This window comes from Panicum virgatum, chromosome 2N (genome assembly GCF_016808335.1).
Source record: "Panicum virgatum strain AP13 chromosome 2N, P.virgatum_v5, whole genome shotgun sequence".
Taxonomy (NCBI): Eukaryota; Viridiplantae; Streptophyta; class Magnoliopsida; order Poales; family Poaceae; genus Panicum; species Panicum virgatum.
In genome coordinates this window covers 39,806,999-39,833,171 of record NC_053146.1, presented here as the reverse complement: position 1 = coordinate 39,833,171, position 26,173 = coordinate 39,806,999, and the positions used below count along the sequence as shown (strand labels likewise).

Sequence of the window (26,173 nt, the reverse complement as noted above, 5' to 3'; positions counted from 1 at the left end):
GTTGGATGTGATCTCCAGGGCCCGATCCAAAGATCGGGCCAAATCCCCTTGATTGCGCCCTGATCGGGGGCGCCCAGCTTATATGGCTGGTGGGCCCCCGTAGCCCGCGGTATATAGAAACGGGAAGGGGGTCGGGGCTCATCATCCCAAGTTTGTCGCTGCCACAAACCCTTCCCACATCCCGATCCGATCCCGGGAAGCGCAAGGCCGATGGGAAGCTTCACCAGCATCGCCACGATGTTCACCGGTACCAACTCCGTTCCCGGCCAGTGCCGGTACATGCCCGAAGGGTACCGGTACCCTCGCCCGCCACGGTCGCCGTTGGATCCGCGCCTCGCCAACCCGGACTTCCTCGCCTCCATCCTCGACTCCATCGACACCATGGCACCCGCAGGCAGCTCCTCTGCAGCAGCAGCCGCCGAAGGTCTGCACCCTCTGCATCCCCTCTCTCTCTCTCTCTACCTCTCTCTTGTACTAGATCTAGGACGAACACTTGTTTATCTATCAAGAACTAGTACCCCAAACCCGGTTTGTACACTAGATGTGATCCTTGTACAGAAAAAGAGAAGTTGAGAATCTAACAGTTACATCTCATTAAAGAAGATATCTATCTGTGGTACTTCTGTGCATAAAAAATATGTTTCATCGTAAATTCGCTGACTTACAATTTCTCAAGCCTTTTCAATTTCCCCCAGAAATCAGGCATCCTTCCGGAAAAATTGGTGCTACAAATCCTCCTGTTACCAGTTTTGATAGTTAAACATTATAAAAGAACTCTTCATAGATAAATAGAAAGTTTGAAAATAATAACAATAGATGAAGGTGGACCCTTACAAGTCAGTTAAATTACTGAATAATGAAAAGAGCAGTTGGAAGGGGTCCAGTGAACTCATTGGCTGATAATATTCTGAGTTTCAGGATGAGAATGTAAGTCATTGGAAACTACATCGACCAAACTCTAGCAATAATATATCTTGTCTTTGGGCATTATAATACAAATACACTCACAGCTTCTCCATTTGAATGAGACCTCCAATTTCAGGAGGGATTGGCCCATGGAATTCGTTGCCTTCAATGCTCCTGCAGATTAATTTGCCGGATATAATTTGGAGAGGAAACTCATAGACTAGTGAACACAAATTGTTTTCGCCACACTTGTTACTTACAGGTTAGTCAGGGTTGTGATCTTTGTGAGAACCATGGGAAATGGCCCTGACAATCTATTTCCCATCGGTGACCTGCATGACTTTGACTTCACCAGATCAACAACATGCTTCGTGATTCTATTCTACAACGTGATTAACTTTATCGTAACTAGGTTTTATGCTTATCATTTGAAAATCAAATTCATTTTACTGCACTAACGGCCGGCGTGGACATGGCCGTCAATATCAATTATATGTGGCATAGTTAGACGATCAAGAATGCATTGACATTAATGTCAATTGAATATGACACAGTTAGATCGTCGAGAATTTACTAGTAAAACTAGACTGTGATGGGGGGATAATAATATACTGTTGCTCATTGTTTTCTTGTGTTGAATCTTGAACCTAACAATATCTGCACTTTTGGAAAAGTAGGTATCAGTGCACAAATGATGAACTAGTATTCACAAAGTTAGCTTTGACGTAGGACAAAAGCCACCTAATTTATCACAGGATAGGGGGGCAATGTGCTTGCGAGTGGTCTGATTTGTTGCTATCTTAGATTCTCTGCTTGCCGACACCCTATGGCCCTACACCATAGACGAGACAATAACTGTGGCTTCACAAATTGCAGGAAAATCACCATCCAGTGGCACGGATCTTTCCCTAGGACTCCATGATAGCTCCACATGCAACATTTCGTTGCACTACTAGTCAAGCGAACAATGGGGCAAGAAGGAAAGTGCAAGGCCACTCACAGTCCTTGTAACTTTTTCATTCGGGCCCACTGGTCAGGCACTCCACCGTGGAACAAGTTCCTGCTCAGATCTCTGCAACAGGGAAACAAAGGTCACGTTTTCTTTCTCCACGATATTACTATATGGATCATGCCACCATTGTTCTTAACAGCCGAAGCTTCCGGGGCGGATGAATCTGACCAGTTGTTGAGAACTCACAGCTGGAGAAGGTTGGGGAAGTCGGCGAGGTCAGGCGGGGCCGCGGGAGCTCGCCGGAGAAGTTCCGCTCCCTGAGGAATCTGCATAGATCATCATGGCCTCAAAAACCCCCTCACGCCATTTTGTTGGCGAAAGGAGTGTGAAAAAGTAAGAAGTGAAGCGTACATCTCGGTGACATGGCAGATGGTACCGTTGGAGAAGGAGCAGTCACAGTGCACACCGGAGCCGCCGTAGTCACAGGGACCGGCGGTGAAGTCCCAGTGCGACACGCCGAGCGCGGCCGCGATCCGGCAAAGGACACGCGCTGCAAAAGGAGATTGCAAGCACACGGTTTCAGCAGAGGACAGAGCATTTGGGTTGAAGAGAGGAAAGGGAGCAAAGGGATTTCTGGTTGCAGCAACATGCCCTGGTTTGCAGCTGTTCAGACTCTGATCAGTGATCACGTTCACATTTGACAGATGATCGGTGAGCAACACCAACCAAAGAGCATTTTTCCTTGGTGAAAAAATGACTGTTTCTTGGAGATTCTTGGGTAGGTTGGGTGTTGCTGTAATTAGGCAACTCAAGACTCCCAAACAAGGTTGAAGAACATGGTGCATGCGCAGCCAGTTCTCCCCAAACCAGTGCGGTGAGGCAACGACTGAACCAAGAAAGGACAATGCAGTAGGCCGGAGCATGACTAGAGTCCTACAGGACTCACCTTCAGCTGGGACGAGCCTAGGAGCCGGAGGAGCGGCCGCCTGAGCCCCTGCGCCATGGACGGCCTCCGCGAGCAGCAAGCCGAGGACGAAGACCAAGCTCCAGGCACTTGGACATGGCCGCCTCCACGCCATCCCTCCCTCCCTCTTTCTAGTCTCTCCCGTCTCCCAGCTGGAGGTCAAGGCAGTAGTGGAGACTGGAGAGCAGTGCAGTGAGTGACTTGGCTTTCTCTCTCAGCCTCTCCTATAAAGGCGTATGAGTCTTTTGGATCGGAGCCTTCCGCCCTTCTCCAGTATCACTATTCACTGGCGCCGGCATGTCTTGGACCCCTGCACCAAGCAGGCAAGCACCAATGCAAATGCCTCACGAGTGCGCAGTTGCGGACTTGAACTGCAGCTTTGCCAGTCCGGACAAGAGCGCAGTGCAGAGGCAGCGCTGCCCGGGGACGCGGTGGCCGGGGGGGATGCTCTTGTGCTGTGCTGCCCTGGAGCCTGGACTTCTGCGGGTGGTTGCTGGCTGCCGCTCTTGTTCCGGATGATTTCTTTCTAGCGGTTGCCTGTTGCTGTATTTCCGTTTCCTCTCCGGCGAACAAATGTCCATAGAATCGAACCCTTAGTCGTTTATTGTGTTCACCCTTTGCATAATTATTAGGAGTGCCACATTCTGTCAGACCATTGTATATGATGAAAACGCAATTTATGTTTTCTTGGAGACGAATACGGTATCGATCCTATATTTTTTTCCATAATGGAATTTATTTTTTATTATTTACGTATTTGATCTTTTTTCTAGTGAGTCCGATAAAGCTCCGAGCTGACCTATATATCTTTTAATGGCACCCTCGATAATGGGACATGAAGACTCCATCTTTTATTTTAATTTTCATTCTACACAGTTAACTTTATTTACATTACAGAATATGGCGAAATTCAAACTGAGTTAAACTAAAGGATGAGCAGAGTAGAATCGCCTAAAAGTACACTGTCCAATGAAGTTCAGCTGACATTAGGAATACAAGAAATGGTTATTTGGACATGGATATGGTTTTTTTTTAATATAAAGATATGCAACTCTCTTGCGTATTTCAAAAAGAAAAATCACCGTAGTGCCCATAACCCCCAAACAATCTTTAGTATGGTGTCAATGCTCTTGGAAACATCCAAATCACGATTGATGACGGAACAAAACGGACGAGACACCATCATGTTGCACTTGCTTCAGATCATCTTTCTCCTTTTATGAAACAAGACCTCTTATGAAACTCATTTTCCAGGAATCTCTTTTCCCCCAGCAGTCCAACTTTCCAGCCTGGCGGGCTGGTCTTTCCGGGTCCAAGTCAACCGTTGACTAAAACGACGTCTACGCTGGGCCCACGTGCGATCCAAGGACAAGCATCGCTCTCTTACCATGCTGGCAGACTGCGACCGAAATCGACGCGTCTAGGAGACAAGCTGAGCTCTTGTGATCGTCGGCTTCGGCACCGCCAAAACTCTCATGGATTTGGAATTTTGGACTCGATCTGGTCACACGTACGCTGTGCATGCCCAGTAGTCAAGAATGATGGGTGTAGCATTTGATAACCACGCGGACAAACCTTGGTTAAGTAGTAAAAAGTGCCCCTTCCACACAGTAATCACCACTGCAATTTTCTAACATTAACCAGCAGCAGGTCAGAGATTATTGTTCATAGAATCTAACGGGTGGTGCGCATAACTTAACAAAATCTATACAAGGTGCACTTTTTTTGTTGAGCTGTTCTGGTAAACAGCTAAAAATCTGCACCCTGGGTTAGGAAAAAGTTGAAGGAATGTATATGAAAGGACCGTGACACCCTAAGAGTGGGAGTGGTAAATTAGGTGTCCTAGTTAACTAAGGCTCCAAACACATATAAAACCTATTTCAAGTTCTATCCAAATGTGCACCATGCATGTTTTTCTATGTGTTGCTCTCTCCACCGCACAAAAGAGTTTTGCACCCTAGGTTCCAATTCTACAAACTACACAAGGTAATTCTAGAAAAGGAAAATACGGAATGTAAGTGCAAGATGTAATCCGGAATGTTAAGGGTAGAGAACGCAAACTCCCGGCACGGCAACACAGCGATTTTTACCGGGATATATATCGGAAAGCAACACTTTCCACTATTCCTCGCTATTGGAGCCCCTCTCAAGGGAATGCCCGTGCAAGGGCATAAACTCCTCGGACGAGTAACTCCGTGGATAGCCGACATGTCTTCCCCATGCGCAAGTGGGTCTCCGCCTTGCCTCTTCCGGATGTCGTCTTCACAAGCACCTCTCTTCCCTCTCACAAGCACTGGCGACCTCTCCACAAACTCGGTTGGAGGATCTCGCAAGACTTACAAGCCCCATATTTAGAACTCTTGGGGCCCACAAGCACCGATACAAAAAGGAGGTGTGCAAACCTCACCTCTAGGCTAATCCCTAAAGCAATGCGCTAAAAGGCCTAAACTGGCGCTAATCAAGACCTAAGCCTTATTTAAGCACTTTGGTGGTTAGAGCACTTGTGTGAAGGTAGAATGCAAGCCTAAAACTTCTCCAAGCTGTAACCCACTTGAAATGGCCGATCAATGGGGTATAAATAGTCCCAACCAAAGAAATTAGTCATTGCTCCAACAGGAACTGCACTGACCGAGTAAATCGATCACTCCATTTTGCACTAACCCATACTGTGCATAGAAGCCGTTGGGTGGTTGTCCCTGACCGATTGATTAGGTCAGCACTCCTTTGGACATGACCGAATGAATCGGTCATTCTAGAGCTAATCTTGCATCACCGATCGATTCAGTCTTCTTCTCATGTCCATGACCGAATCGATCGGTCATTCTAGAGCCATATGTTGTTGTAGGCCTCGCTTACCGACTGATTCGTTGCCCTTCTATCACTAACCGATTGAATTAGTCAATCGTGTCGGTCGGTGTTCCTTGCTTGTTTTGCTTTGTTTTTTTCCTGAGTCTTTTATACTTGATTCTTGATTATTTGAATGGCCTTCGTTACATCCTTGGAACCTATCAAATACCTTCAAAGATAAATCTTGAAAAAATGTTAGTCCCAATGGTTATGTTGTTATTCAATCACCAAAATCACAAACAATGGCTTAGGGGTCATTTTCCTTACAATCTCCCCCTTTGGGGGGTTTGATGACAACAACCAAAGCAAGAGAAAATATACCAAATAAAAGACCCTACTTGCTTGGATGCAATGCAAGAGCAAGAACATGCACTAATTGAAATATGCAAAGATACCACTTGAAAGGATGGAGATGATCATACCTTGCTCTTACAATTTGAAATGCAAAACCCCTTTGTGCGGCCACAGTGGACCAATGCCACTTTTATCCCTTTCTTGGACCAAATTGTTGCAATCTCCCACAATATAGTGATATGAACTTCATGCACTTGAGGTTCTTGGGGAGGGGAGAGGCGCGCTGGGTTAGGCCCGGGAGAGGAAAAAAAGAGAGAAGGGGAGAAGGAAAAGGGGTACTTGGGTTGGGCCGAAAGGCTTTGTGGGCTAAGAAAAAGAGGGAGAGAGAGATGGGTTGGCCTAAGAGAAAAAGAGATAGATGAGAAAGAATATGATAATTTTTTTAGCAAAAGCAAAAAATTATTTGAAAACAAAATTATTTCAAACTTAAATGAAGTTTATTTTGGGTGTTACAACTTCACAGCCAGGCGGAGCGAAGGAGATGTGGAAGATGAACAGGGCTCTTAGGGACCTACTTGTAATTTTATTTTCTTCACAGACTTATTTGTAAAAAGGGTAATATATCTTCCCTTTCAAACAAAATAGATACGCCATACCTTTCGAGGCTAGTCACAAAAGGCAAGATGAATTCAGTTGTAACGTTCCCAAGTCGTCCGGAATTATGATTCTAGTTTTCTTTGCTATAACTTTAGCATTCTAGACATGACATTTTGGCAGCAGCTATGAATGTATAAGCTCCATCTGTTTTCTTTTTATTTTAGTATATATAACAAGTAGGGAAATACATCTCCTGTTTCAAAAGAAAATGAATAGATTACACAACTTTGTGTTGAACACCATTTGTATTTCAAACCAACATTGAAGTTCATTTTCTGAAATTGAGTTGCATGCATCACCTCACCGATTATCAACCTTGGATGCCAACTCACCTCACACATCACGCTGATTAGCAATGCTAACATCCTGTTGTTATCCTGACATGTCAGCCAATCACTGCAGTGCGGAGCCGGGGGTGCTGGAGGTGCTCCAGCCCCCCTACTCTCATAGAACCAATGGAGCCCCCTAAAATCCCCCCAACATTTTTCAAGCATGAGTGAAGAAGAGGAAGAAGAAATGAGGAGGAAGAAGAAAAAGGAAGGAGAGAGGAAGAAGAAAGAAAAATGAGGCCCCCTCAATTTGAATCCCCGCCACTGAATGAATCACTGGTACTTAGTTAGGCTTAACCGCACAAGTCGCTTTCCGTTCGTTTCTTTCGTTGGAAGGCAAGACGAGCCAAAGCCAGCGCCGCCGCCCCCACACCCCCCACTGCCGCGCCGCCGCCGAGACGCGGCGGACTTTCTCCCGTCCCATGGGCTGCGCAGGATCCACCCCGGCCACCAAGGAAACCGGAGGAAGTAGCGGTAAGAGCCCAGGATCCCGATCCCCAAGTTCTTCGCTTTGCCGGGCGATCCGTGCGGTCAGAATCGGGGTTTTCTTGGGGAAATTTTAGGTTCTTGGGCCTCGAGATTTATCGGTCCCTCGGCGAGGCACGATCTTGGGAGGGGTTCGGGCGGCACAATGCGGTACTTGTTGGGATCGAGTGAGCTGCGTCCGATCGTGCGGTCTGAAGGGATTAGCGCCTGGGTCGAGCTGTGCTTGGCGACAGTTGAGCTTCTTGGTCCCAGTTGGGTCAGATAATCAATTTAAGGTCATAGTTTCCTTTTCTTTGTTTTTGTGAAGTCTTGTGAGGAATACGGCTGATGCTGCCGTAGGGGACCTCGTTATTAATGGAATTAAATTGGTAAGGATCAATGGGCTGCTGAATTGTCCCATTCAATTGATGTCTTGGTTTCTTGATTGGTAGCCGAAGGCATGGCCCTTCTTGAAACTGGGGCATGAATGAAATTACTGATGTTGTGAGATTTCTCTCTAGACTGGTGAGTTTCCGATGATGGGTGAGGATGAGGTTGGGCAGCGTCTGTAATTGCTGTGCCACTTCCAGTTTGCTCTTGATGAACTATACATCTGCACAATGCTATGGAGTGTCGACAAAGAGTGGACTGGGCAGCTGTTGTTTTCACACCTATCTTTTTTTATTAGTGCGTGGATAGTGGTGGTTGCCATTTTCTACTTGTCTAATGCATGCTCTTGTTAAAACTTAAAAATAGGAAGACCATGATCCATGCAGGTGTCCGTGAAGAGCCATTAGAATGTCTTGATTAGTTGGGTTTGTTATGATTACTGTTGTCTGAGGTGAAGGCTTGAAGGGCCTCCTGCTATCTGAGATATGTGGGCAACTTGGCATTGTATTTATACCTGGGTTCCTAATATATTGTTTAGTGATGACACTATAGTGTGTGCCATTGAATTGTAAGAACAAGTAGTCCATATTAAGCATGGATAACAAATATGTTTATCTTCAAGTGTAATCCATGTGTATAGTCTTTTGTGCTTGATCTGTCTGTTCCTTTATCTGAGCACATGCACAGCTACCCATCTCTTAACAGTGACTCATAGTTCTGATTTTTTTTTGAACGTATCTGATTTTTGATGCCCTATATAAAAAACTCGACCTGCGAGGGGCAAGCCGCCCCCCGGGCATTAATGTAAGAAGAAGACCTCTTACGCAGGCCGAGAAAACCCCCGAACCCCTGCCCCCACCCTTACACAGGGGCGCCGTAACCCATACCGTAACCCATGTGAGAGCGGGCCGGGGTGAGCCGGGACCTATTTCTATGTGCTTTGGCGGGTAGGCAAGCGAGGGGATTTTTTTAATCTCAGCCTGAAATTCGCTCCCACCGGGAGTTGAACCCAGGACATGAGGAGTGCTACTGAGGCCACCTAACCAATCCGGCTAGGCACCCTTTCGCTTTGATGCCCTATATAGCATATTGCAAAATAACTTTTAAGTGTGTGCTATTATGTTTTTCTTTTGGGGGAATGGTAGCAGTGCCGAGATTCATATTATATTTGTGGATGTGATATATTTCTATATTACACGGTATATAGCACATGCATGAAATTTTTCTTATTTATGTACATTGCATAGAGTTGCACTGTTATTGATTCAACTAAGTGCAATAGCTTATTATCTGTTTTTATTGATGAATACTGTTCAAGTATTGCATTTACAGCTTATTCTCTATCATATAACAGCTACCCTCCTGGTTCCTGGATAAGTAGCTGATTACATTGCACAATCACTAAATTAGCTATTGATACCAAAAACACGACTACATAGAAAGCAATGAAATAGCTAACTGACACAAAGATTAATGGTAGGGACTAGGAAGAATAAGTCTAAATATAGTATTTTATCAAACCATACACAAGGACAGAACTGAATTGTTTACTTTATTGTATGTACATTCACGTTTTTGTTTGTTGTGTATTCATTTTTTTTTGCATTTTACTGTTTCATCTATTCAAATATACAATTTTTAATGTGATGGTGATCACATTTGGAGATTTTGCATGCTTCACTGGTCATCTTATTTGCTCAGGTTTATATACTATAATATGCAGATGGTACTAAGAAAGTCAGGAAGCCCAAGCCTTGGAAGCATCCCCAACCCATAACGGTGGCCCAGCTCAGGCAGATGCGCGACGAGTTTTGGGACACAGCTCCTCACTATGGTGGTCAGAAAGGTAAATTTTCATATTTTTGCTTTGTTCATGTGTCTTTCCATCTTGTTTGCATCATACTTGAGCTAATTCAGCATTTTTTCCTTCTTGGATGCATAATTATTTAGATTTCTAGTTGCACTTGTCTATAGTCCTTGCACTAAACATTTCGAGTCTTGTACAGAAATTTGGGATGCCCTTCGAGTTGCATCAGAATCTGAGGTATCACATGCCCAGGCAATTGTGGAAAGTGCAGGCATAATCGTTTCTAATGCTGATCTAACTCTCTGCTATGATGAAAGGGGTGCGACTTTTTCCTTATTCATTTGCCTTCTTTTACTCCACACTTCATTTGTTAACAGGCCTCTTTGACATGTCAGGTGCCAAATATGAACTGCCCAAGTATGTTCTGAGTGAACCAACCAACCTTATCCGAGACAGCTGAAGGGCAGCCGTAGGAAGGCCTACTGATGTAAAAAACTGTAAATGACTTCAGATGCTAAATCGATTCCCTGTTTGAGTGTCCCGGTAACTGGAGCACACTTGATGCAGGATTTCAAGCTTGCTTTGGTAACTTCCAGAAAAAGGCTTTTCTATTGTTAGTAGCATACGGTGCCCTCTGCCACTTCTTCTGGTGTTCAGATAAAGTTTTTCGTACCCTTCCCTCCCTCCCCTCTGTCGGTGTTGGTCCTACTGTAAACATGAGTCTGCTTAGAAATATTTGCAATGAGTTAGAATGCCACTCTAAATCGTTCTCATTGGTTATCATGATAAAAGTAAGATGTACATTTGAGCAGCAGCATGTCACATCTCTTTCAGTGAATTATATTGCAAATGATAGATTTAAGTTGATCTTGCAGTGTTAGCTGTCATGAGCTTGTCTTACATTGCAAAGTCAGTGCATGATAAGCAGCAAATCACGGTGGAAGTATCTTATGCCAGTTTACATTATTGCCAGATGTCTGATGGTACCGGAATCTCACGAAACCGGATTATAATGTGATGGTGCTGGTAGAGCTGGAATGTTACATGTTCATGTAATGATGCTGATTCGCCTAGTGGTGGTATGACATGAAATCAGAGAGCCTGACCCGGCTGAAGGCCTCCTCCATGGCCCTCATCATTGCCAGCAGGTCCAGATCCAGCGCACCATCTTCGCCGTCGTTGCTTCTGTTGATGTTCCCTGGGATGGCGTTCCTCCTCTCGCAGAGCGCAGACCGGCACACGGGGCAGGTGCCGTGCCCCTTCACCCAGGGGGTGATGCACCCATGGTGGAACATGTGGTTGCAGGGCGTGACCACAACCTGCTCTCCAGCAAGGAATGTCTCCAGGCATATGGTGCACGCCTTCTCCTCTTCTGTGGCTGCCGGTGGCACCTCAGCTCTTGCACTCCTGGTCCGATGATGTCTCTTCTTTTGAGGGTGTGAGGGCTTGTATTCCTGCTTCCTGAGCTGATCCATGGCCTCCCTGAACTCCTCATCAGTTAGTCCCGGGTCCTCTCGCCTGTGTCTCGGGTGTCTCGGGTTTGTGGTCATACCGCTGCTGCTGCCACCGCCACTGGCATGGCGGATTCGGAATGGTGCATATGGTTGCAGAGGGTGCCTGAGCACAGTATTGAATTATTCGTATGCTACTGGTTTTAAGAATGCCAATTACCATGGGTTCATGTGTTCCCTTCTTCCAAATTTTGGAGGAATTGAAGCTGAAATGGAGAAGTGGAAAGAAGACTCTTGTGAACTGTACCTGGAAAGTCCAAAAGGTTCTTGTCTCAATCTCTGCTCCAATATCCTCCCAGGGTAATCCTGGATCAAAAATTCAAATTCAAAAGCAAGCCTTCAAATTTGAAAAACAGTGAGCAAATAAGTTGTACCAAAGTACTTCATCATCAGAAACGTAATCCCCAGAATTTTGCAAAGAAGGGAGGTCCACGGTTGCTACCCCATCCCCATGATGCAGAAGCCAAGGGGTCCTTCTAGACGACAAGTGACGGTACATGGCGTATTCATGCTCCGGGGGCAAAGGACCGTACTCCGGCCCGTAGCTCCCATCTGGCCGCCTTCGGTCCGTCATCTCGCTGCCGACCACCGGAGAGCCGCCTGGGTTTTCAGTGGTGTGGATTTGCAGGCTGATGACTGACGGTTCTTTGGGCGTGCTGATATAGATGACCAACAGTCCTTATTGGCTCACCAGGTGGAATCAAGAATCTTGTGCTTTTGCTAGTGCTGCTTACAGAAAGTGAGCATTGGATTCTCCTCCCAATCTCATCGGATCAGGCATTGTTCCCGCATGATTTTTTTTTTGTCACAATGGCGCGAGAAAAATAAGGCTGGATGATATTCTGCAGCTTAGAGAAATGGGGGCAATGTCACCATGCTATGTTGGAAGTTTCAGACCTCTTGTATAAACGAAAAAAACCAGCTCTGCTAATGCAATGGAGCTTCATACAGCTCATTTGAACTCAATATTAGAAGCAATGAATCTGAATACTAAAAGAGAGCATCTGGGAGTTTTTTTTTTCAACTAAAACAATGAGGAACTGGATCTTCAGATTTACGAAGATGGCTCACCAGTTGGAACCAATGAGGAATCTTCTGCTGCCACTGATGCACGCAGAGAGAGAATAACAATACAACTTTCTGAAAGATTGATCTTGCAGGATACTATGGTATGTTATGTGAAGAGCTGCCATGGGTTTCCAATAACAAAAATGCATATATAGCTTGAGTGATGAACAGACGACATTCTGCTGGCAGAAAGGCATCTCTACAGTAGATAGGAAATTCTTAGTAAGAATGATACACAATGAGTTGACATAAACTGGAAATCAGAAACCACTACAAACACGCTCCAAAATTCATCTGATTCCAATCTATTGAGCTTGCCACCCTTTTGGAGCTGTGGCATAACTAGAATCTCTTTGGTTTCCAGCCCTGAAAATCGAATCATCCTGCCCTTCGGTTCTTGAATCAAAATCCACTTTCGCTTCCTATGCATCGTACTTGCAAAGGTCTTCGAAGCCCATGTACTCATGTTGTGCAATCTTGTAAACCATGTTTGAGATGCCGACCCCACCTGTAGGTCGAGAAGAGGGTTGTATAGTTAACATAGTTCAGAGAGTGGGATTTGATCAGCTGCAATCAAGTGTAGAAGATTGTACCAAGAGAGATAGCGCTGACGAAGATCATGAAAGCCAATATGAAGATGATAAGCGAGGCACGCCCTAACCAGTTAACCAACTTCCTCACCACATGCTGGCCGATGATGGCAGCAATGAATGCCACAATGACGAAATAAACAGCTGAAGAGAGAGGCAAAGAAGTCAAGTCAATATATGTCCATTATTTTAAGAAGGGAAAAAGAATATGTGAAAGGAACAGCTCATACCATAAGGCATCGGAAACCGGTTTAAGAGATAGTATTCAACAACTGACATGGACGATGAGAACATCATCGCAAAGGTGGCTGTAGCACTTGAAACCTAGCAGATATTCAGTTACAGAGGCATTTCAGTGTCAATCCATAACATGAGCAGGCATGAAAGGAAGGATTGGGGAAGAGTGTACCTGGGGAGGGATGCCGAGCTCCAAGAACAGTGGCCCCATAATGAAGCCACCTCCAAGACCTAGCAGACCACCAACAAGTCCCGCAGCGACACTGAAGAAACCGTATATGAATATCTGATGAAGTTTCAGGGTACTTTGTTCACTTCCCTTTGATGATAGCACCCTCTTCCCACTCATCAGCCCAAGCCCTTCATACATTGTCACTCCTACTGACACTGGGACCTATGTCCAATCAGCAGAAAGATTTAATCATGTTGTGCTTGCTATATGTTGTGGCCAATATTGTAACCAACTAACCATACACCATCCATCTTTTGTATTCTAAAATGTAGTACCTGGAGAAGGTTCAAGACCCAGTACCATGGGGAGCAAGTAGCAGTGTAATTCTGAAAACATGAATGGATGGAAACCAACATATATGTTAAAATATTACTGTTGAAAAGGCCCAAGAAACTGGAAAAAGTTGGCAATAAATCACACGAATTTAACAAGATCCACTGAGTCTTAGATAAGACTGATGTTGATATTCCACAATTTTAAGTTGTAACTTTGTGCTGAAATTCTCACCTTTGTGACCTGAAGAACAAGGAATGCCACCCACACGAAAGAAAGAAGACCAAACTCCTTCCAATGGATGTTCTTCATGATTGATGCCTGAAATATTGGCAACTTTCTAGCTTAAAATCCTTATGACTGGTTACAAAAGAATGCAGCGTTGTATGTATATGATTTACCGCCTCATCTGATGCGGGGGCTTTTGTGCCACCTGCTGCACTTGGTCCAGTAGGAAGTGGTGCATACTCTGCTTCCTCACCTGAAAGGTTGAAAAAGGTGACGAGGAGCTTATGTATTTATGACAGATGAGCAGTTTTTTGTTTTTGTGCTCTTACCTGCAGTTTGCTCCAACCGTTTTGCAGCCTCCTGAAAGAAAAGAAAGTAACCTCATTAGTATAACATGAGATCCATGAAAGTGGTGGTGGTAGTGTGGGGGGCAGGCCTCATTGTTCATAAAGAAGGCAAAGAAATTACAAGAGATTACCTTCTGGATTATTGTCTCTTTCTTCCATGTCTCAACGCCCTTCAGGAAGGCTTTAGTAGATGTGCCTGTTATTCAGTTTCAAGGTGTAAGTAAGGCCACCCATGAGCAATAGATAAGCTATTTTTCTCAGTTTTGGAAATTGGTACAGGATTACCTAGGAAAAGGATTATCAGGAGAACTGTGACCAGCCAGTCAGGGAATATAACATTGAAAATAACACCAATGCTGATCCCAAGCATTAGCATAGGCTGGATGAGGACAGCTAGGTCATAATCGATCACCGGCATGTCCAAAGTTGGATGTTTCAGTTTGAGATTATAGTAAACAGTTGAAACAGACGCTCCCATAATCATACCTGTGCAAAGAGTACAATGTCTCAATAAACGTAATAAAAAACCATACTCTACAATATGTTTTTATTATGTAATTTATTTATATCTTGTATGAATACATGGAAATTTATAATTTTGTTTGCATGAATACACATAAATTTATAATTTTCTTTGTATGAATACAAAGAAAAGATAGATAATTAGGTTTTATTTGATACTAGAAAATAATGTAAAACCATGCCTGACATATAGAGAAGGATATTATAATATTAGCTAGTTTGCATGTTAAAGACATCCAACAAGTAAACTGCACCACTACGGATATGGGCAACACACTACATGTACGATGAAGTACTTTATAACCTAACGCAAGATCCATACCTTTCATTCAAGTTTTAGATTTTCTATTACTTGCTTGTGTACAGCTTTTGCTCTTTATAGCTTCCATTTCTATACAAGGGAGGATATCAACGTTTTGCTGAAAAATAAGTATTACTTCCAAGAAAGGTAAAAAGATGTAATCTGTCTGCACATGAATCTATAATTATCAATCACAAAACGAACCTGCTTTGCATAGAAAACTACTGAAAAGAATAGCAGCAACTACAGCTTTTAGGATATAATAAAAGGACCTTAATTAGCTAAAGGCTTGCTTCCCAGAAGTACTGCAACAGCAACCGGACAGAAAAGATACCAGATGAAGATGCATACCACGCACACATGATCATTCACAAAAGCACGTACAGAATACTAAATAAGCTTGATAAATCAACTGTGGATAGCAAGCAGTTGCTTTCAGAGTATGCACACTAGAGGAAGCATTCCGGAGGAAGAAGGTAGATCCTCACACTTTGATATCGCAGTCGATGACTTAGGATCAAACCCAATGATGAGTGTCAGCATCGGCACAAAGATCCCACCGCCACCAACACCGCCAACACTCCCGAATGCCGCACCGAAGAATCCGATCAGTGTTCCCAGCACAATTTGCCAACCGAATTGCATGGGCTGTAGAAAGCAACGAACAAGATTCACCAAATCGAAACCTCATGTCTTAAAAACAGTAGTGAAAAAGAAATACTGAAAAGTACAGCTGGGATCACAGCAGTGCAATAAGTCTTGGAAAATTAAATAGGATAGTTCTATCTGCACAACCCAGACTGAATTCCATGATACATGCAGAGCAGAAGAGCTCTGACACTGTGAGCCTACCAAGTACCAAACATATCCAATCTTCTGAATTAGAAAACTTCATCCAAAGCAAAGTGTAAGCTCTGGAAGAACAAACAAATTCTCTTTCCGTCAAATGAAAACGAACAAATGCTCGAAAATATGAAGCAGTCTGTAATTGAAGCGTTACCGGCCAAACGTGTTGGTACGTGTTGGCGCCGCTCTTCCACATCAGATTGGCGACCTTCTTCAGGAGGCTCATCTCCTCCTCCGGCGCCACCGCGGCGCCGACCAGCGACAGGCCCCGATCGGCGGCCACGGCGGCGGCCGCTGCCGCCGCGAACGCGACGCCGAGCGCGGCCGCGGCGTGCCACTTCCTCCCCATTGCTTCCCGGCACCACCAACTGAAGGCAGCTGCGTGCTGCTCCCAAGAACCGAATCGAATCCAAGGAAAGATTCGAGGCTAGGCTTTTCTCCTTGGTACAGGAGCCTCGGAAATCACGGGATTGGACGCGCTCTTGCGGTTGAGGGTTCCGGGCTGGGAAACGTGCAAAGGTCGCAGCTTTTTCTGGGATCCCGGGTGGTTTTCTTGGAAGATTGAGTGCGAAAACTGCAGGAATGGCGGCGGCGGTTGTTCAGGGAGGAAGAACCCGCAGCAAGTAGGACGAACGCAATGGCAATGGGGGAGGAATTAAGATGTGCGCGGCGGTGTAGAGAGAGAGAGAGAGAGAGAGAGAGAGAGAGCGAGCGGCAGGGAACGTGTGTACTGAGGAGACGGGAAGGCGAGTTAGGCGACGAACTCGGTGCCAAATTTAGAGGCGGGGACCTTTTCCGTTTCGGCCACTATACAATCTCACTTTTTCAGAACTGGACGCTGAAACTGCAGGAGAAGTGACTTGCTAAAACTATAGATGCTCCCGATGCATGGTCCACAATTCTTTTTTTGTCCAACAAAAATCCTGAACCACATTTCTGTGGGTAAATTGCACACCGGAAATAAACTCACTTTGGAATTGGCTACTAGTGTCTCTGTGTTGTTACACATAAAAGTGAAGACATTATCTGGCATAGTGATCCCATGTAGGTTAGAGTACGTTCTGAATCTGCCGGCAATGGACCTCGAGCATGCTATGCTATGATACCTCTGACTTGCCTTATAAGGTGTTAACGACCAGCTAGCTCGCTCATGGCTTTGTTCTTCTTTTCAGTTTACGTGGCGTGAGGTTTTCTTTTTCTTGTTTGGGTGTTTTCCCCATGCAGAGACGGCAACATTTGATCGAACACTACTCCACCTAACCTTTCCAGGGACATTTATATTGAACCCCTCGTAGAATCCCTCAATGACTTGTGCAGTTGTGCAACGTGTGGAAGGCCCCCTGATGCAATGCTGAAGTTAATGCACCCACAGTGTGTAGGGTATTACTAGCTATTACTACTCCCTTTCAGGTACAGATTGAATTGAATATTGCAACTTGGTGCACGTACATATGTCGGCCAAAACTGTCCAAATGGATGATATTTTCCGTATCAAAGAACGGTATGAATTTGATTTGAAAAGTTCGACCATGTCAAGCCCTCATAAATGCAAACACTCTTTTAACAAACATTCAGATCACAGCTACTGTACTCAAACTTTAACCAGCATTTCAGGGGTCTAAACTTTCAGATCACAGTAGTTTAATAAAGTTGTCCCACTCAAATTTCCACGAACAAAACACTGACTCGCTGTGTTGCGTTTTTGCTTTTGATTATTCATTTGTTTTTTTAAAAAAAGATTGTCGCCTGCACACGTCCATGTAGCTGAAACAAAGTACATGAGAATCTAGCAGTGATAGGTGAAAAAAAATTGTCATTTTTTGATTTGTAAAGGAACAAAATCTTTCCTTTTTCCGAGGCATTCTTTCAGCTACACATGTAGTAGAGAATCTAGCTGTGGTGCTACTTTATTTTTTTGGGCCTTCCGTAAAAGAAAGAAACGAAAAGAAAAAAACAAGAGCTTACTTTGGCAGTACTCTTCATGAGGACAGGGAAAGCTTTTATCCTCCAGCCAGTTTGCCACATTGCCATGCTCGTCCCTAGTACCTCACGAACTCACGGTACGTTGCCATGCTCGTCCCTAATACCTCACGGACTCACACGGTACGTTCATGCCACGCAGAAATACTGGATATGCATCATTAGGTGGCAAGCTCAACCTGCTTCGTTCTCTCTTTTTCCCTCCTTTTTTCGCTATGTGTGTGGCCAATCATTTCTCAGCCGAAGTTGATTTTTTGAAAGATCAACCCAAATTGATTTAGACACACGCAGGTTTGATTTTTGGGTTGGGAAAACTTATACAATGTTGTGATGCGTGCCCTCTTGGTGGATGTTCGCCCGGTTGGTTGATGATCATGTCTACGGCGGCGTGGCATAGGTATCCTTCTCCTAGCTGTGCAAACTAACGAATTGGATCTACTCCCTCCGTTCCAAATTATAATTTATAAAATAATCTATAATTTGGAATGGAGAGAGTAGTTTGATATAATAATAATTTTTAAAGGCATGGTCATTTTATTTAAATTTAAGGTAATGTTTAGTTGGGGAGTGTGCTGGGATGGAACATTTTCATCCCATATTTGGTTGGAGAGCGCAAAAGCGGAAAGGACACTAGGAGCAAATATTCATTCAAGATTCGGGATGGCTCGATCTTGCAAAATCGAGCGGACCGTGTCCTACTTCGATGTCGTGAGGCGGAGAGCAACTAGAGCGTGGTGGGGGTGATGACCTGCGCATCGACGAAGCTCAAGTGTCAGGGAGATAGAGCAAGGGAGGCGCAAATCAAAGACCTACGTAGCGGTGGGCGGAGCTCAAGTGGCACACAAACAGAACTCCAGCCATAGATCGAGGTCCTACATGCGGCGACGCAGACTGAGGGGGGGGGGGGGCTCTACGGCTGCACGACGGACCTGGGGGGTGGGGGGCTCCGCAGTGGTGCTAGGCCGACTGAGGCAGTGGGTCTAGAGTCGAGGGTGGATGGCTTTGGCAGTCAGAACTAGGGGCGGACCGAGCTAGAGGGTGGGCGGAGCTGGGATGGCGGCAAGAAGAAACAACAAGGAGGTCACGAAGATGGCCTAACTTACATGTTGGACCTACGAACGGAGGATGATGATTAACAAAAAAATCTATCATTCTATCCTTTTCAACCAAACAGTAAACGAAGTCGCTCCATCTCTACAATCAAATAGTTGAACCATTTTATTATGTGAACCATTTTATTCAAAAAATAGGAATGGAGATGTTCTATCCTATCTTGATCTCCAACCAAACGTTACCTAAGTAAGCGCAGCAACCCGAGACCTCCTAGGGTTCGAGGGAAAAAGTCGTACCAAAAGAAGAGAGAACAACGGTAACTCTGTGGGACTAAAATTTGTGCAATGTGTGCTGAAAGAGGTCAAGATCTGTTTTCGTTTTCTTTTAAAGAAAGTAGGGGGGGAAGACCTGAGAAGAGCAAAGCCGGAGGAATGGCTCGCGTGCGAGACAAGATCGCTAGCCCCATGTGAGCTACTGAGCTTTCCTCTTGCGCGCCATCACGCCCACACACCACTGCTCGGCACGGGAAAGCTGGCCGGCGCGCGAGTCGTCCGATCCGGTGCCTGGACGGTCGCGATCACCCTGACCCACACGTAGAGAGTGACAGCAATTTGGGGAAGCAGGAAAACAACCTGCATCAGGAGCACCAAGAAGCATCAGGATTCACCACCAAGGGTAGGTAATGCTGCTGCTACTGGTGATTTGGATTGGTAGGATCCCCGCACCGGCTCCGGTTTCACATGCGGCGCAACGTGCACGACAGCCAGGGGACGCATGCCGTGATGATGGCAACCCGAAGCTCCTTTTTTCCGGGCTCCATTGCCAGGTGCTAGCTCTCCTTTGGCATGGCAGGAGCCACGCCCTAGGCTAGCACTAGCAGGGATGATGCCGGAGCAGGGAAAAGAAAAAGACACACATGCAAAATGATCTCTGCTTGCCTATCAATTTTTCGTACACTCACGTCACGCAAGGTGCTAGGAGAGGAGGAGAGGCGTGAATGGATCGACGGATTAAGCACTGGTGCCCGGCTTTTTCTTCTTGTGACGATGATGACGATGAGATGTGAGGATGACGAGAACTACAGGGAAGGATAAGTCTGACTTCGCTGATTTGGTCGTAGGAATTGACAGCCACTCCGCTCCAATTATTATTTGGCTACTTTGGTGGGTTCCGGTGCTCAAATGATGAGTCTTTTTTTTCTTCTTTCAAAAAGAAATGATGAGTCTGTATGTGAGAGGGAAGAGCTGATTCAGCAATTCAAGCAGAGCAGGCAGATAGATCTGAAACTACCAAGAACGCCGCAATGGACAAAGTCCACCACGAGCATCACGCCGAGGAAGAAAGGCCATGCCTCTCGTGCAGCGCAAGGAAGCAGAGAACGAGTCAGGACCATGTCGGTTGGTCCACCACCAAGAAAAAAAGAAGAAGAAGAAGAAGAACTTCAGTACGCTGTAAGGCTATTAAGACTTGAAGGGGCAATCTGAAGTTCCCGAGTTGAGCTCCAGAAAAACGAGCGCGCAGATCAGATAAGCAATCAGAGGCCCGCCTCATCTGAACTCTGCGATTTTCAGATAAGCATTGGAAAGGAACTCGTGTTTTCCCTTCCTGCTGTCCTGGCATCCTCAGGCCTGGGCATCCTTCGATGCTTATCTCCGGGACCGGGAGGAGCAGAAGCTCCACCGTCTTTGGTTTCTTGGAGGGTGACATGCACGGGGGAGAACAATCAGTGCGTCTCGTCACACTTCAGAAGCTTTTCAGATATAAATGTGGTGTGGTGTGTCAACTTCTTAAAAAAATGCACATGTCGTCAACAGTTGATGCACTCACTCACTCACGTAATCAGATCCAGTAACTTTTTGCCACGATTATCATACACAAAAAGTATGTTCGTTTAAAAAACAAAAGGTAAGAATTGTTATGTGTTCCTCTCTCGAGTCTCGAGAAGTCCTCACTCCTTAGTCGTAGTAGGTCGCAGAAGTTATCATTTCCCCCTCTAGAGTTTGGTTTCTGAAAAGCACAGTTATGATCTTGACCGTTCGTTCAAAAAAAACACAGTTATGGTTCAGGTTCAGCTCCAGCAACGGACACCTGCAGGGGCGAAGCTACCTTATGTGTTACCTGGTGCATGCACATGCACCATGGTAAAAAGGAAAATTTCTACTAGCTAGCTCAATTTTACCATATAAATTACATTAACTTCCTTCTATCCCATGAGGAGTGCATCAGGGTTAATTCTAATCTAGCTTCGCCTCTGCACACCTGTCTGAAAGGCACCTAGGATTGAAGGATAGTATGATCATACGCAGCACACCACCACCATTACAGCAAGCACGATGCTGCCCAAGATCGATCCCTCGACAGGTGCCAAGGCAGCAGCAAGGAGGGCCACGGAGGCCAGGCCGCTGCTGGTCCAAGCCATCCTCCTGTGCACCCGGACAAAATGTGCATGTGCTGGATAGACACGGCGGTCCGAATCGAGCGCATGCATTCGGTGACCCACCACAAGGAGTTTTAGTTTTATATGGCAGCTTGTATTTCGACAAGTCTGGGTTTGGTTGGAGTATCGTATATATCCATCGTCAGATGATTTTCTGACTAGGATCCAGATCGAGTTCGTGTTTTCGTCTGGCCACTAGCAAGCTAGGATCCAGATCATCGTCTTAATAAAGAACAACAAAACGGGGCCCTCTATTTATGAATGTTTAGCTGGAGTGGTGCCAACAGACCTTTCGATGTCGATCTCAAAGTTTGATTAGGGAGGCACGGCATCACGCATTCACGTGTGTGACAATGAAAGAACGCATGAGCAAGATAACTTATCTAAATCATGACAACCGTGAACAGTAGCGGAGCCACCAGTTTGGCCAGCCATGACGGCCGCAGTACCTGCCGGCCAACGAACACCTCTGGCCGCCATCATGGTAAATGTTAGAATACAGTAGATAGTAGTAGGTTCGCTATAGGTAAATTTTAATCATGTCTCCACCACCGACTGAGATTTTCTTTATTTCCATCCATCACTAATAATTAATAAGAGTTCTTACTAGCAAAAATTAAAAAAGTATGCATATCTATTATATATATTTCTATTTCTAAAGCGAGTAAGGTTTTCATCTAATTTTTTGTTTTGGTCTGCTTGTGTCATTGATATGTGGGCCTTAGTTCATCCCGTATGCAACTCATACCAACATCCGTCCATAACTCGATCATGTAGATCTCTACAAATTAACATATAATTATACCAGCAATTAAACATATTCGATATTTATACCAACTTTGTCTATAGCAGCACGGATATAATTACCTAGTATCTATAGTTTCTCTAAGAACACATCTAGAACCCATAAAATTTTCAAGGATCTCACATCACTATTAGACAAACATTCTATCGTAGCTAGTAAATGATATGATGCCTACTTGTGCCGATTTTTCTGACGGGTAAGCAAAATGACATGGATAGGGGGGCGGGCATACCGACCGGTTGTGTAACCGGAAGGAAATAGAGTTATGCAAATACTAGGTCGTAAACGAGAGGTGGTTTGGACAATCGATGTATCACTACTCTCTCTAACATAGAACTAGGTACGGATAGCACCGTGAACTAGGTGGGATATACAGTATGTAGCAAAGCCAAAAGGAAAAGGATGATTCACTGCGACATTAGATTTTAAACGCAATTCCTATACTTGTTCAAACTGAACCGAAGCAAACACACTGTATTCATTTGAAGACAAATGTATTGTTGATGTTCGCGTTGATCGCAGGTATGATGTAAATAGATTTTTGGAATGCATGCATCAGTGGCGGAGGCAGGATTAAACTTGAGGAGGGGCTCTTCTGTTCTTCTTCCTCCTCTCGCCTCCCCTTCCCTCCTTAAATTTGTAGGGGGGCTTAGGAGGGGCTCCGTGAGATTTCCAGCGGTAGAAGGGGCTCGAGCCTCCCTAGACCCATCGCTGGATCTGCCCCTGCATGCCATCATTTGCTAGTGTAAGAAAGCACAAGAACACACATGGGTAATCTAGATTTGTTACCAGAGCATTTTTCCGGTGACAGGATATGTTCTTGCAGTTCTCGCTAATTAATTTCGAAAATAGCAGGGAGCAATGTAAGATGGAACCAACGTAGTGCCTCCTGCAGAGAAGAGATCATGCCATGGGTGTCCTGCAGCAGGAGAAAGGAAGGAGTTCAGCACCACAAATGCTGGAAAGCTGATATGATAGTCATAGTACCACTAACATGCAGTACAATAACACTGAAAATCAGAAGGTCATATCAGAGAAAAGAAAAACTGCACGCTGATATCCGACAAACTCATGTGAGTTGCGGAGTCGCCTCACATGCATTCTGATGAAATGCCAAGCAAAGCGTACGAAAAACACAAGCGGACAAAGTTTTCTGTTTACGCGCAAAAAAAAAAAGGGTTTTCTGCTGACCCATCAGCGTTTAATGATCGTTCTCTCTAGAAGCAAAAGCCCGGTCATCTTTGTACTCTAGCTAGGCCGAAGAGCCGGCCACTCTCTCCACTGGTCACCGGCAAGCAAACCCCGCACGTTCTTTAATTTGTATAAAAATAATGGCCATGAAAGCCCTTTTTCAAGCCATCGTTACTGCGAAAGCTCCTCCACGCCGGCCTGTTCCTTGAGGATCCGCCCGGTCCATTATTGTACGATGACGCATAGCAAGGGGGCCCACCATAATTTTTGTTAACATCTTTTAATTTTGTCTTAATTTTAGCTCAAGTTTTTAAGCACTCTTTAATCTTAGCTCAAGTTTTTATGTACTCTTTAATCTTAGCTTAAACTTTGCTCAAGTATTTAAGTATCTCTTAATTTTAACCCACTTCAGCTCACAATATCATTCGGCTCCTCAAAAGTCTACGACCCACCCTGATCTCTAGTCCTGGAATTTCTCTCGTGCTTCCCCGCACGTTGCTGCGAGACTTAAAACATAGAAGAAAGATTATTTTAGTTAAATAAAAGATTAACAACAAAATAGCACTCGTAAAGTATGAGACATTTTTTTCTTTGAATTTCTTTATACTTTTTTCCTTTTTCTCTCTCATTTTATTTTTTCTTGTTTATTTTCTCTATCTTTTCCTTTTCTTCTTTCTTTTCTTTTTTCTTTTTCTCCCTTTAATCCTTATCTTTGTATTCTTATTATTATATTATTCTTTGCCCACCTCTTTTCTTCTCCATCAGAAAATCATAAAAATGGAGATTGAAAACCAAACACCTTGAAGATGAGCGTAAACAGCACCAAAGACCTTTCATCTCCTTTTTCCTAGATGTTGCTTTGGTTGGGGAGCGGACTGCGGGCATGGAGATTGCAGCCCTGCAGCACGGCGGCGGCGTTACCGAAGATGAAGTCGACGGTGCCCTTGGCTACAGCCGTGCCGAGTAGGGCAGGGCATGCTCGAGGTGGAGTGGAGTTATTTAAACTCGATTGCAGGGACGATCTTTGGGTTTCTTCGTATTGCAGTGACGGCCTTTGGTTTTCTTCAGCTCCTTTCAGGTGTGTTTGTTGTGGTGGAGGAATTATTTGCGCTAGAACTGGTGGCTTACAATATTAACTTGCGGTTGTGCACAGAAAATCAGTAGAAGGCATAAATAGAAGGTCCTAGTGGATGATGACGTGGATAGCTTGCATGTTGAGAGAAATAGAATTAATGACTCTTAGTGGGGACTAACTTTATATATATTATAGATTCTCTTTGTGTGGCTTCTCACTAGTCATAGCTCATCAGTGTCTCAGTGAGGGAGCCAGCATACTCACGTATCATGATTGACATCATACGAATGCACGATAAGATGCTGACAAAAAGCAGGTGGATGGCCACAATCGAGATGGACGGCAATAACAAACCTACTTGCTCGATTAATACGATCACATTAGCCATCAAAGTCATGGTTTCTGTCTACACTTCTCCAATTTAAACCTATATAAATATATTATTATTGATAATGTATGCTCTGCAAAGATTTTTGATTTCGTATCGTGTAATAGAACATATTTTTTTAAAATTAGACATAATCTTTGTCAGAAACCAAAGCAAAACTAAAATGAACAAGATAATTGACTCCTGCTCCTATTTTCCTTTGCGAATTGTTTGATTAAATAACAAATCCCGTGACTAGCTAGTACATATTAGGGTGGTCAATAAAAAATTAGTGTAAATTGCAAAATTTTGTAAACAAATATTATCGAAGTTTGTTTGCTCTGCCCCCTTTAAATTTGTTTCTAGTTCCGCCACTGACACCATCAACCCGTGATTTACACAGGCTAGCTTTTGTTGGTGACATTAAACAAGAAGTTATTTTTATAAATTTCGTCAGGGTGAATAATTGATCAAATTGTTGTATGTGTTAATTTTCTTAAATTTATGGCATCATAAGAAGGATCACACAATTCTTCAACATAGATTATGTGTAATACTTTAATGGTAGAGTAAATTACATCAATCATACAACAACTTGTATGTGGTTATATCACTTTGATCCAATAAGTTGCAAACAGTGCAAACCTATACCTGAAGTTGTCACATATGTACATATACGGTCTCATGTACACCAAAGAGTGTATTTTATCTTGGTGCGAGGTCATGTAGACTTTACCTAATTTAAAAAGTCTATATTGCTCCCTGAACTTGTCACTGAGTTTAAAAAAATGCCTTAACTCTAAAACCAGCCATTATACACCCTCATCTCCTCAAACCAGGCAAATAACCCCTCCGCAACAGTTCAAAGTGGTTTATGGAGTGGTTTTGCTGTTGTGGCATGCGGGGCCCACATGTTATCCATTTCCCTCTCTCACTTACATGTGGGGCCTACATGTCATCTCTCTCCTCTCTCTGTCTCTCTCCTCCCCTACCTCCCTCTCTATCCCCGCAGCGTTGCCGCCTCCTTTTCCCTCCCCTGGCTCGGCGGCGCGTGCTCCCTCCCCGGCTGCTCCACACCATGGGCGACGACTGACTCCCTGGCATCGCATGCGAAGCCTTCCTGGGATCAACGATGTCGACTGAACATTGTAGGCCAACCACGAGGAGACGGCGCACGCGGCGGAGAGAGAAGAGGCGGCAAGCTCGCGCCACAAACAGGAAGCGAGCACGTCTGCGTGTGAGGCAACGACGGCGGAGCCAGAAAACCAGTGGGCGGCGGCGCATGGTGCTAGGTCAGGCGGGGACTCAGGGGAGTCGAGCAGGGGACCGGGGAGGGGGAGTGAGGCACAGGGAAGGTGGTGCCATGGTCTAATTGAGTGGTAGTCGAGCCATGGCGGCTGGTGATGAAGGCATGGCGGCGGTGGCTTCAGACGCGTGATGGGAGCTAGGAAGAGGACGGGAGGTGCAAAATTGAGTTAGGGGAGGGGTAGGAGAGGGTC

The 26,173-nt window shown here is 44.8% G+C and overlaps 3 protein-coding genes and 1 pseudogene across 4 annotated transcripts; 1 reads left to right on the top strand and 3 right to left on the bottom strand.

Moving 5' to 3' along the window:
• Window positions 1-913: 913 nt before the first annotated feature.
• On the bottom strand, window positions 914-3,299 carry LOC120660433 (annotated as a pseudogene).
• Window positions 3,300-7,249: 3,950 nt separating this feature from the next.
• On the top strand, window positions 7,250-10,476 carry LOC120660431 (ubiquitin domain-containing protein 1-like). Its single transcript, XM_039938969.1, has 4 exons — window positions 7,250-7,423; window positions 9,528-9,650; window positions 9,811-9,930; window positions 10,007-10,476. Exons 1-4 carry the CDS (start codon window positions 7,372-7,374, stop codon window positions 10,069-10,071), a joined length of 360 nt encoding a protein of 119 aa, XP_039794903.1. The 5' UTR covers window positions 7,250-7,371; the 3' UTR covers window positions 10,072-10,476.
• Window positions 10,477-10,497: 21 nt separating this feature from the next.
• LOC120660430 (E3 ubiquitin-protein ligase SIRP1-like) lies at window positions 10,498-12,141 on the bottom strand. Of its 2 annotated transcripts, none has more exons than XM_039938966.1 (3): window positions 11,505-12,141; window positions 11,370-11,428; window positions 10,498-11,228 (listed from the first exon to the last, which is right to left on the bottom strand). In XM_039938966.1, exons 1-3 carry the CDS (start codon window positions 11,694-11,696, stop codon window positions 10,682-10,684), a joined length of 798 nt encoding a protein of 265 aa, XP_039794900.1. In that variant the 5' UTR covers window positions 11,697-12,141; the 3' UTR covers window positions 10,498-10,681. The 2 variants fall into 2 exon arrangements, with proteins under 2 accessions (XP_039794900.1, XP_039794901.1); XM_039938967.1 differs by having other exon boundaries at window positions 11,565-12,141.
• A 135-nt stretch (window positions 12,142-12,276) lies between these two features.
• Window positions 12,277-16,527, bottom strand: LOC120660429 (sulfite exporter TauE/SafE family protein 3-like). Its single transcript, XM_039938965.1, has 12 exons — window positions 15,921-16,527; window positions 15,409-15,568; window positions 14,383-14,583; window positions 14,229-14,293; window positions 14,080-14,110; window positions 13,924-14,003; window positions 13,757-13,843; window positions 13,525-13,575; window positions 13,190-13,411; window positions 13,011-13,104; window positions 12,784-12,924; window positions 12,277-12,698 (listed from the first exon to the last, which is right to left on the bottom strand). Exons 1-12 carry the CDS (start codon window positions 16,113-16,115, stop codon window positions 12,613-12,615), a joined length of 1,413 nt encoding a protein of 470 aa, XP_039794899.1. The 5' UTR covers window positions 16,116-16,527; the 3' UTR covers window positions 12,277-12,612.
• Window positions 16,528-26,173: the final 9,646 nt, after the last annotated feature.

Coding starts and splice junctions, on each gene's coding strand:
- LOC120660431 (XM_039938969.1), top strand. CDS start 7,372: ATGGGCTGCGCAGGATCCACCCCGGCCACCAAGGAAACCGGAGGAAGT. Junction 7,424..9,527: donor GGAAACCGGAGGAAGTAGCG/GTAAGAGCCCAG, acceptor TATAATATGCAG/ATGGTACTAAGAAAGTCAGG. Junction 9,931..10,006: donor TCTCTGCTATGATGAAAGGG/GTGCGACTTTTT, acceptor TTGACATGTCAG/GTGCCAAATATGAACTGCCC.
- LOC120660430 (XM_039938966.1), bottom strand. CDS start 11,696: ATGACGGACCGAAGGCGGCCAGATGGGAGCTACGGGCCGGAGTACGGT. Junction 11,429..11,504: donor ATTACGTTTCTGATGATGAA/GTACTTTGGTAC, acceptor TTTTTGATCCAG/GATTACCCTGGGAGGATATT. Junction 11,229..11,369: donor GAACCTTTTGGACTTTCCAG/GTACAGTTCACA, acceptor TACTGTGCTCAG/GCACCCTCTGCAACCATATG.
- LOC120660429 (XM_039938965.1), bottom strand. CDS start 16,115: ATGGGGAGGAAGTGGCACGCCGCGGCCGCGCTCGGCGTCGCGTTCGCG. Junction 14,111..14,228: donor AAGAGACAATAATCCAGAAG/GTAATCTCTTGT, acceptor CTTTTCTTTCAG/GAGGCTGCAAAACGGTTGGA. Junction 13,844..13,923: donor CCCCCGCATCAGATGAGGCG/GTAAATCATATA, acceptor CCAATATTTCAG/GCATCAATCATGAAGAACAT.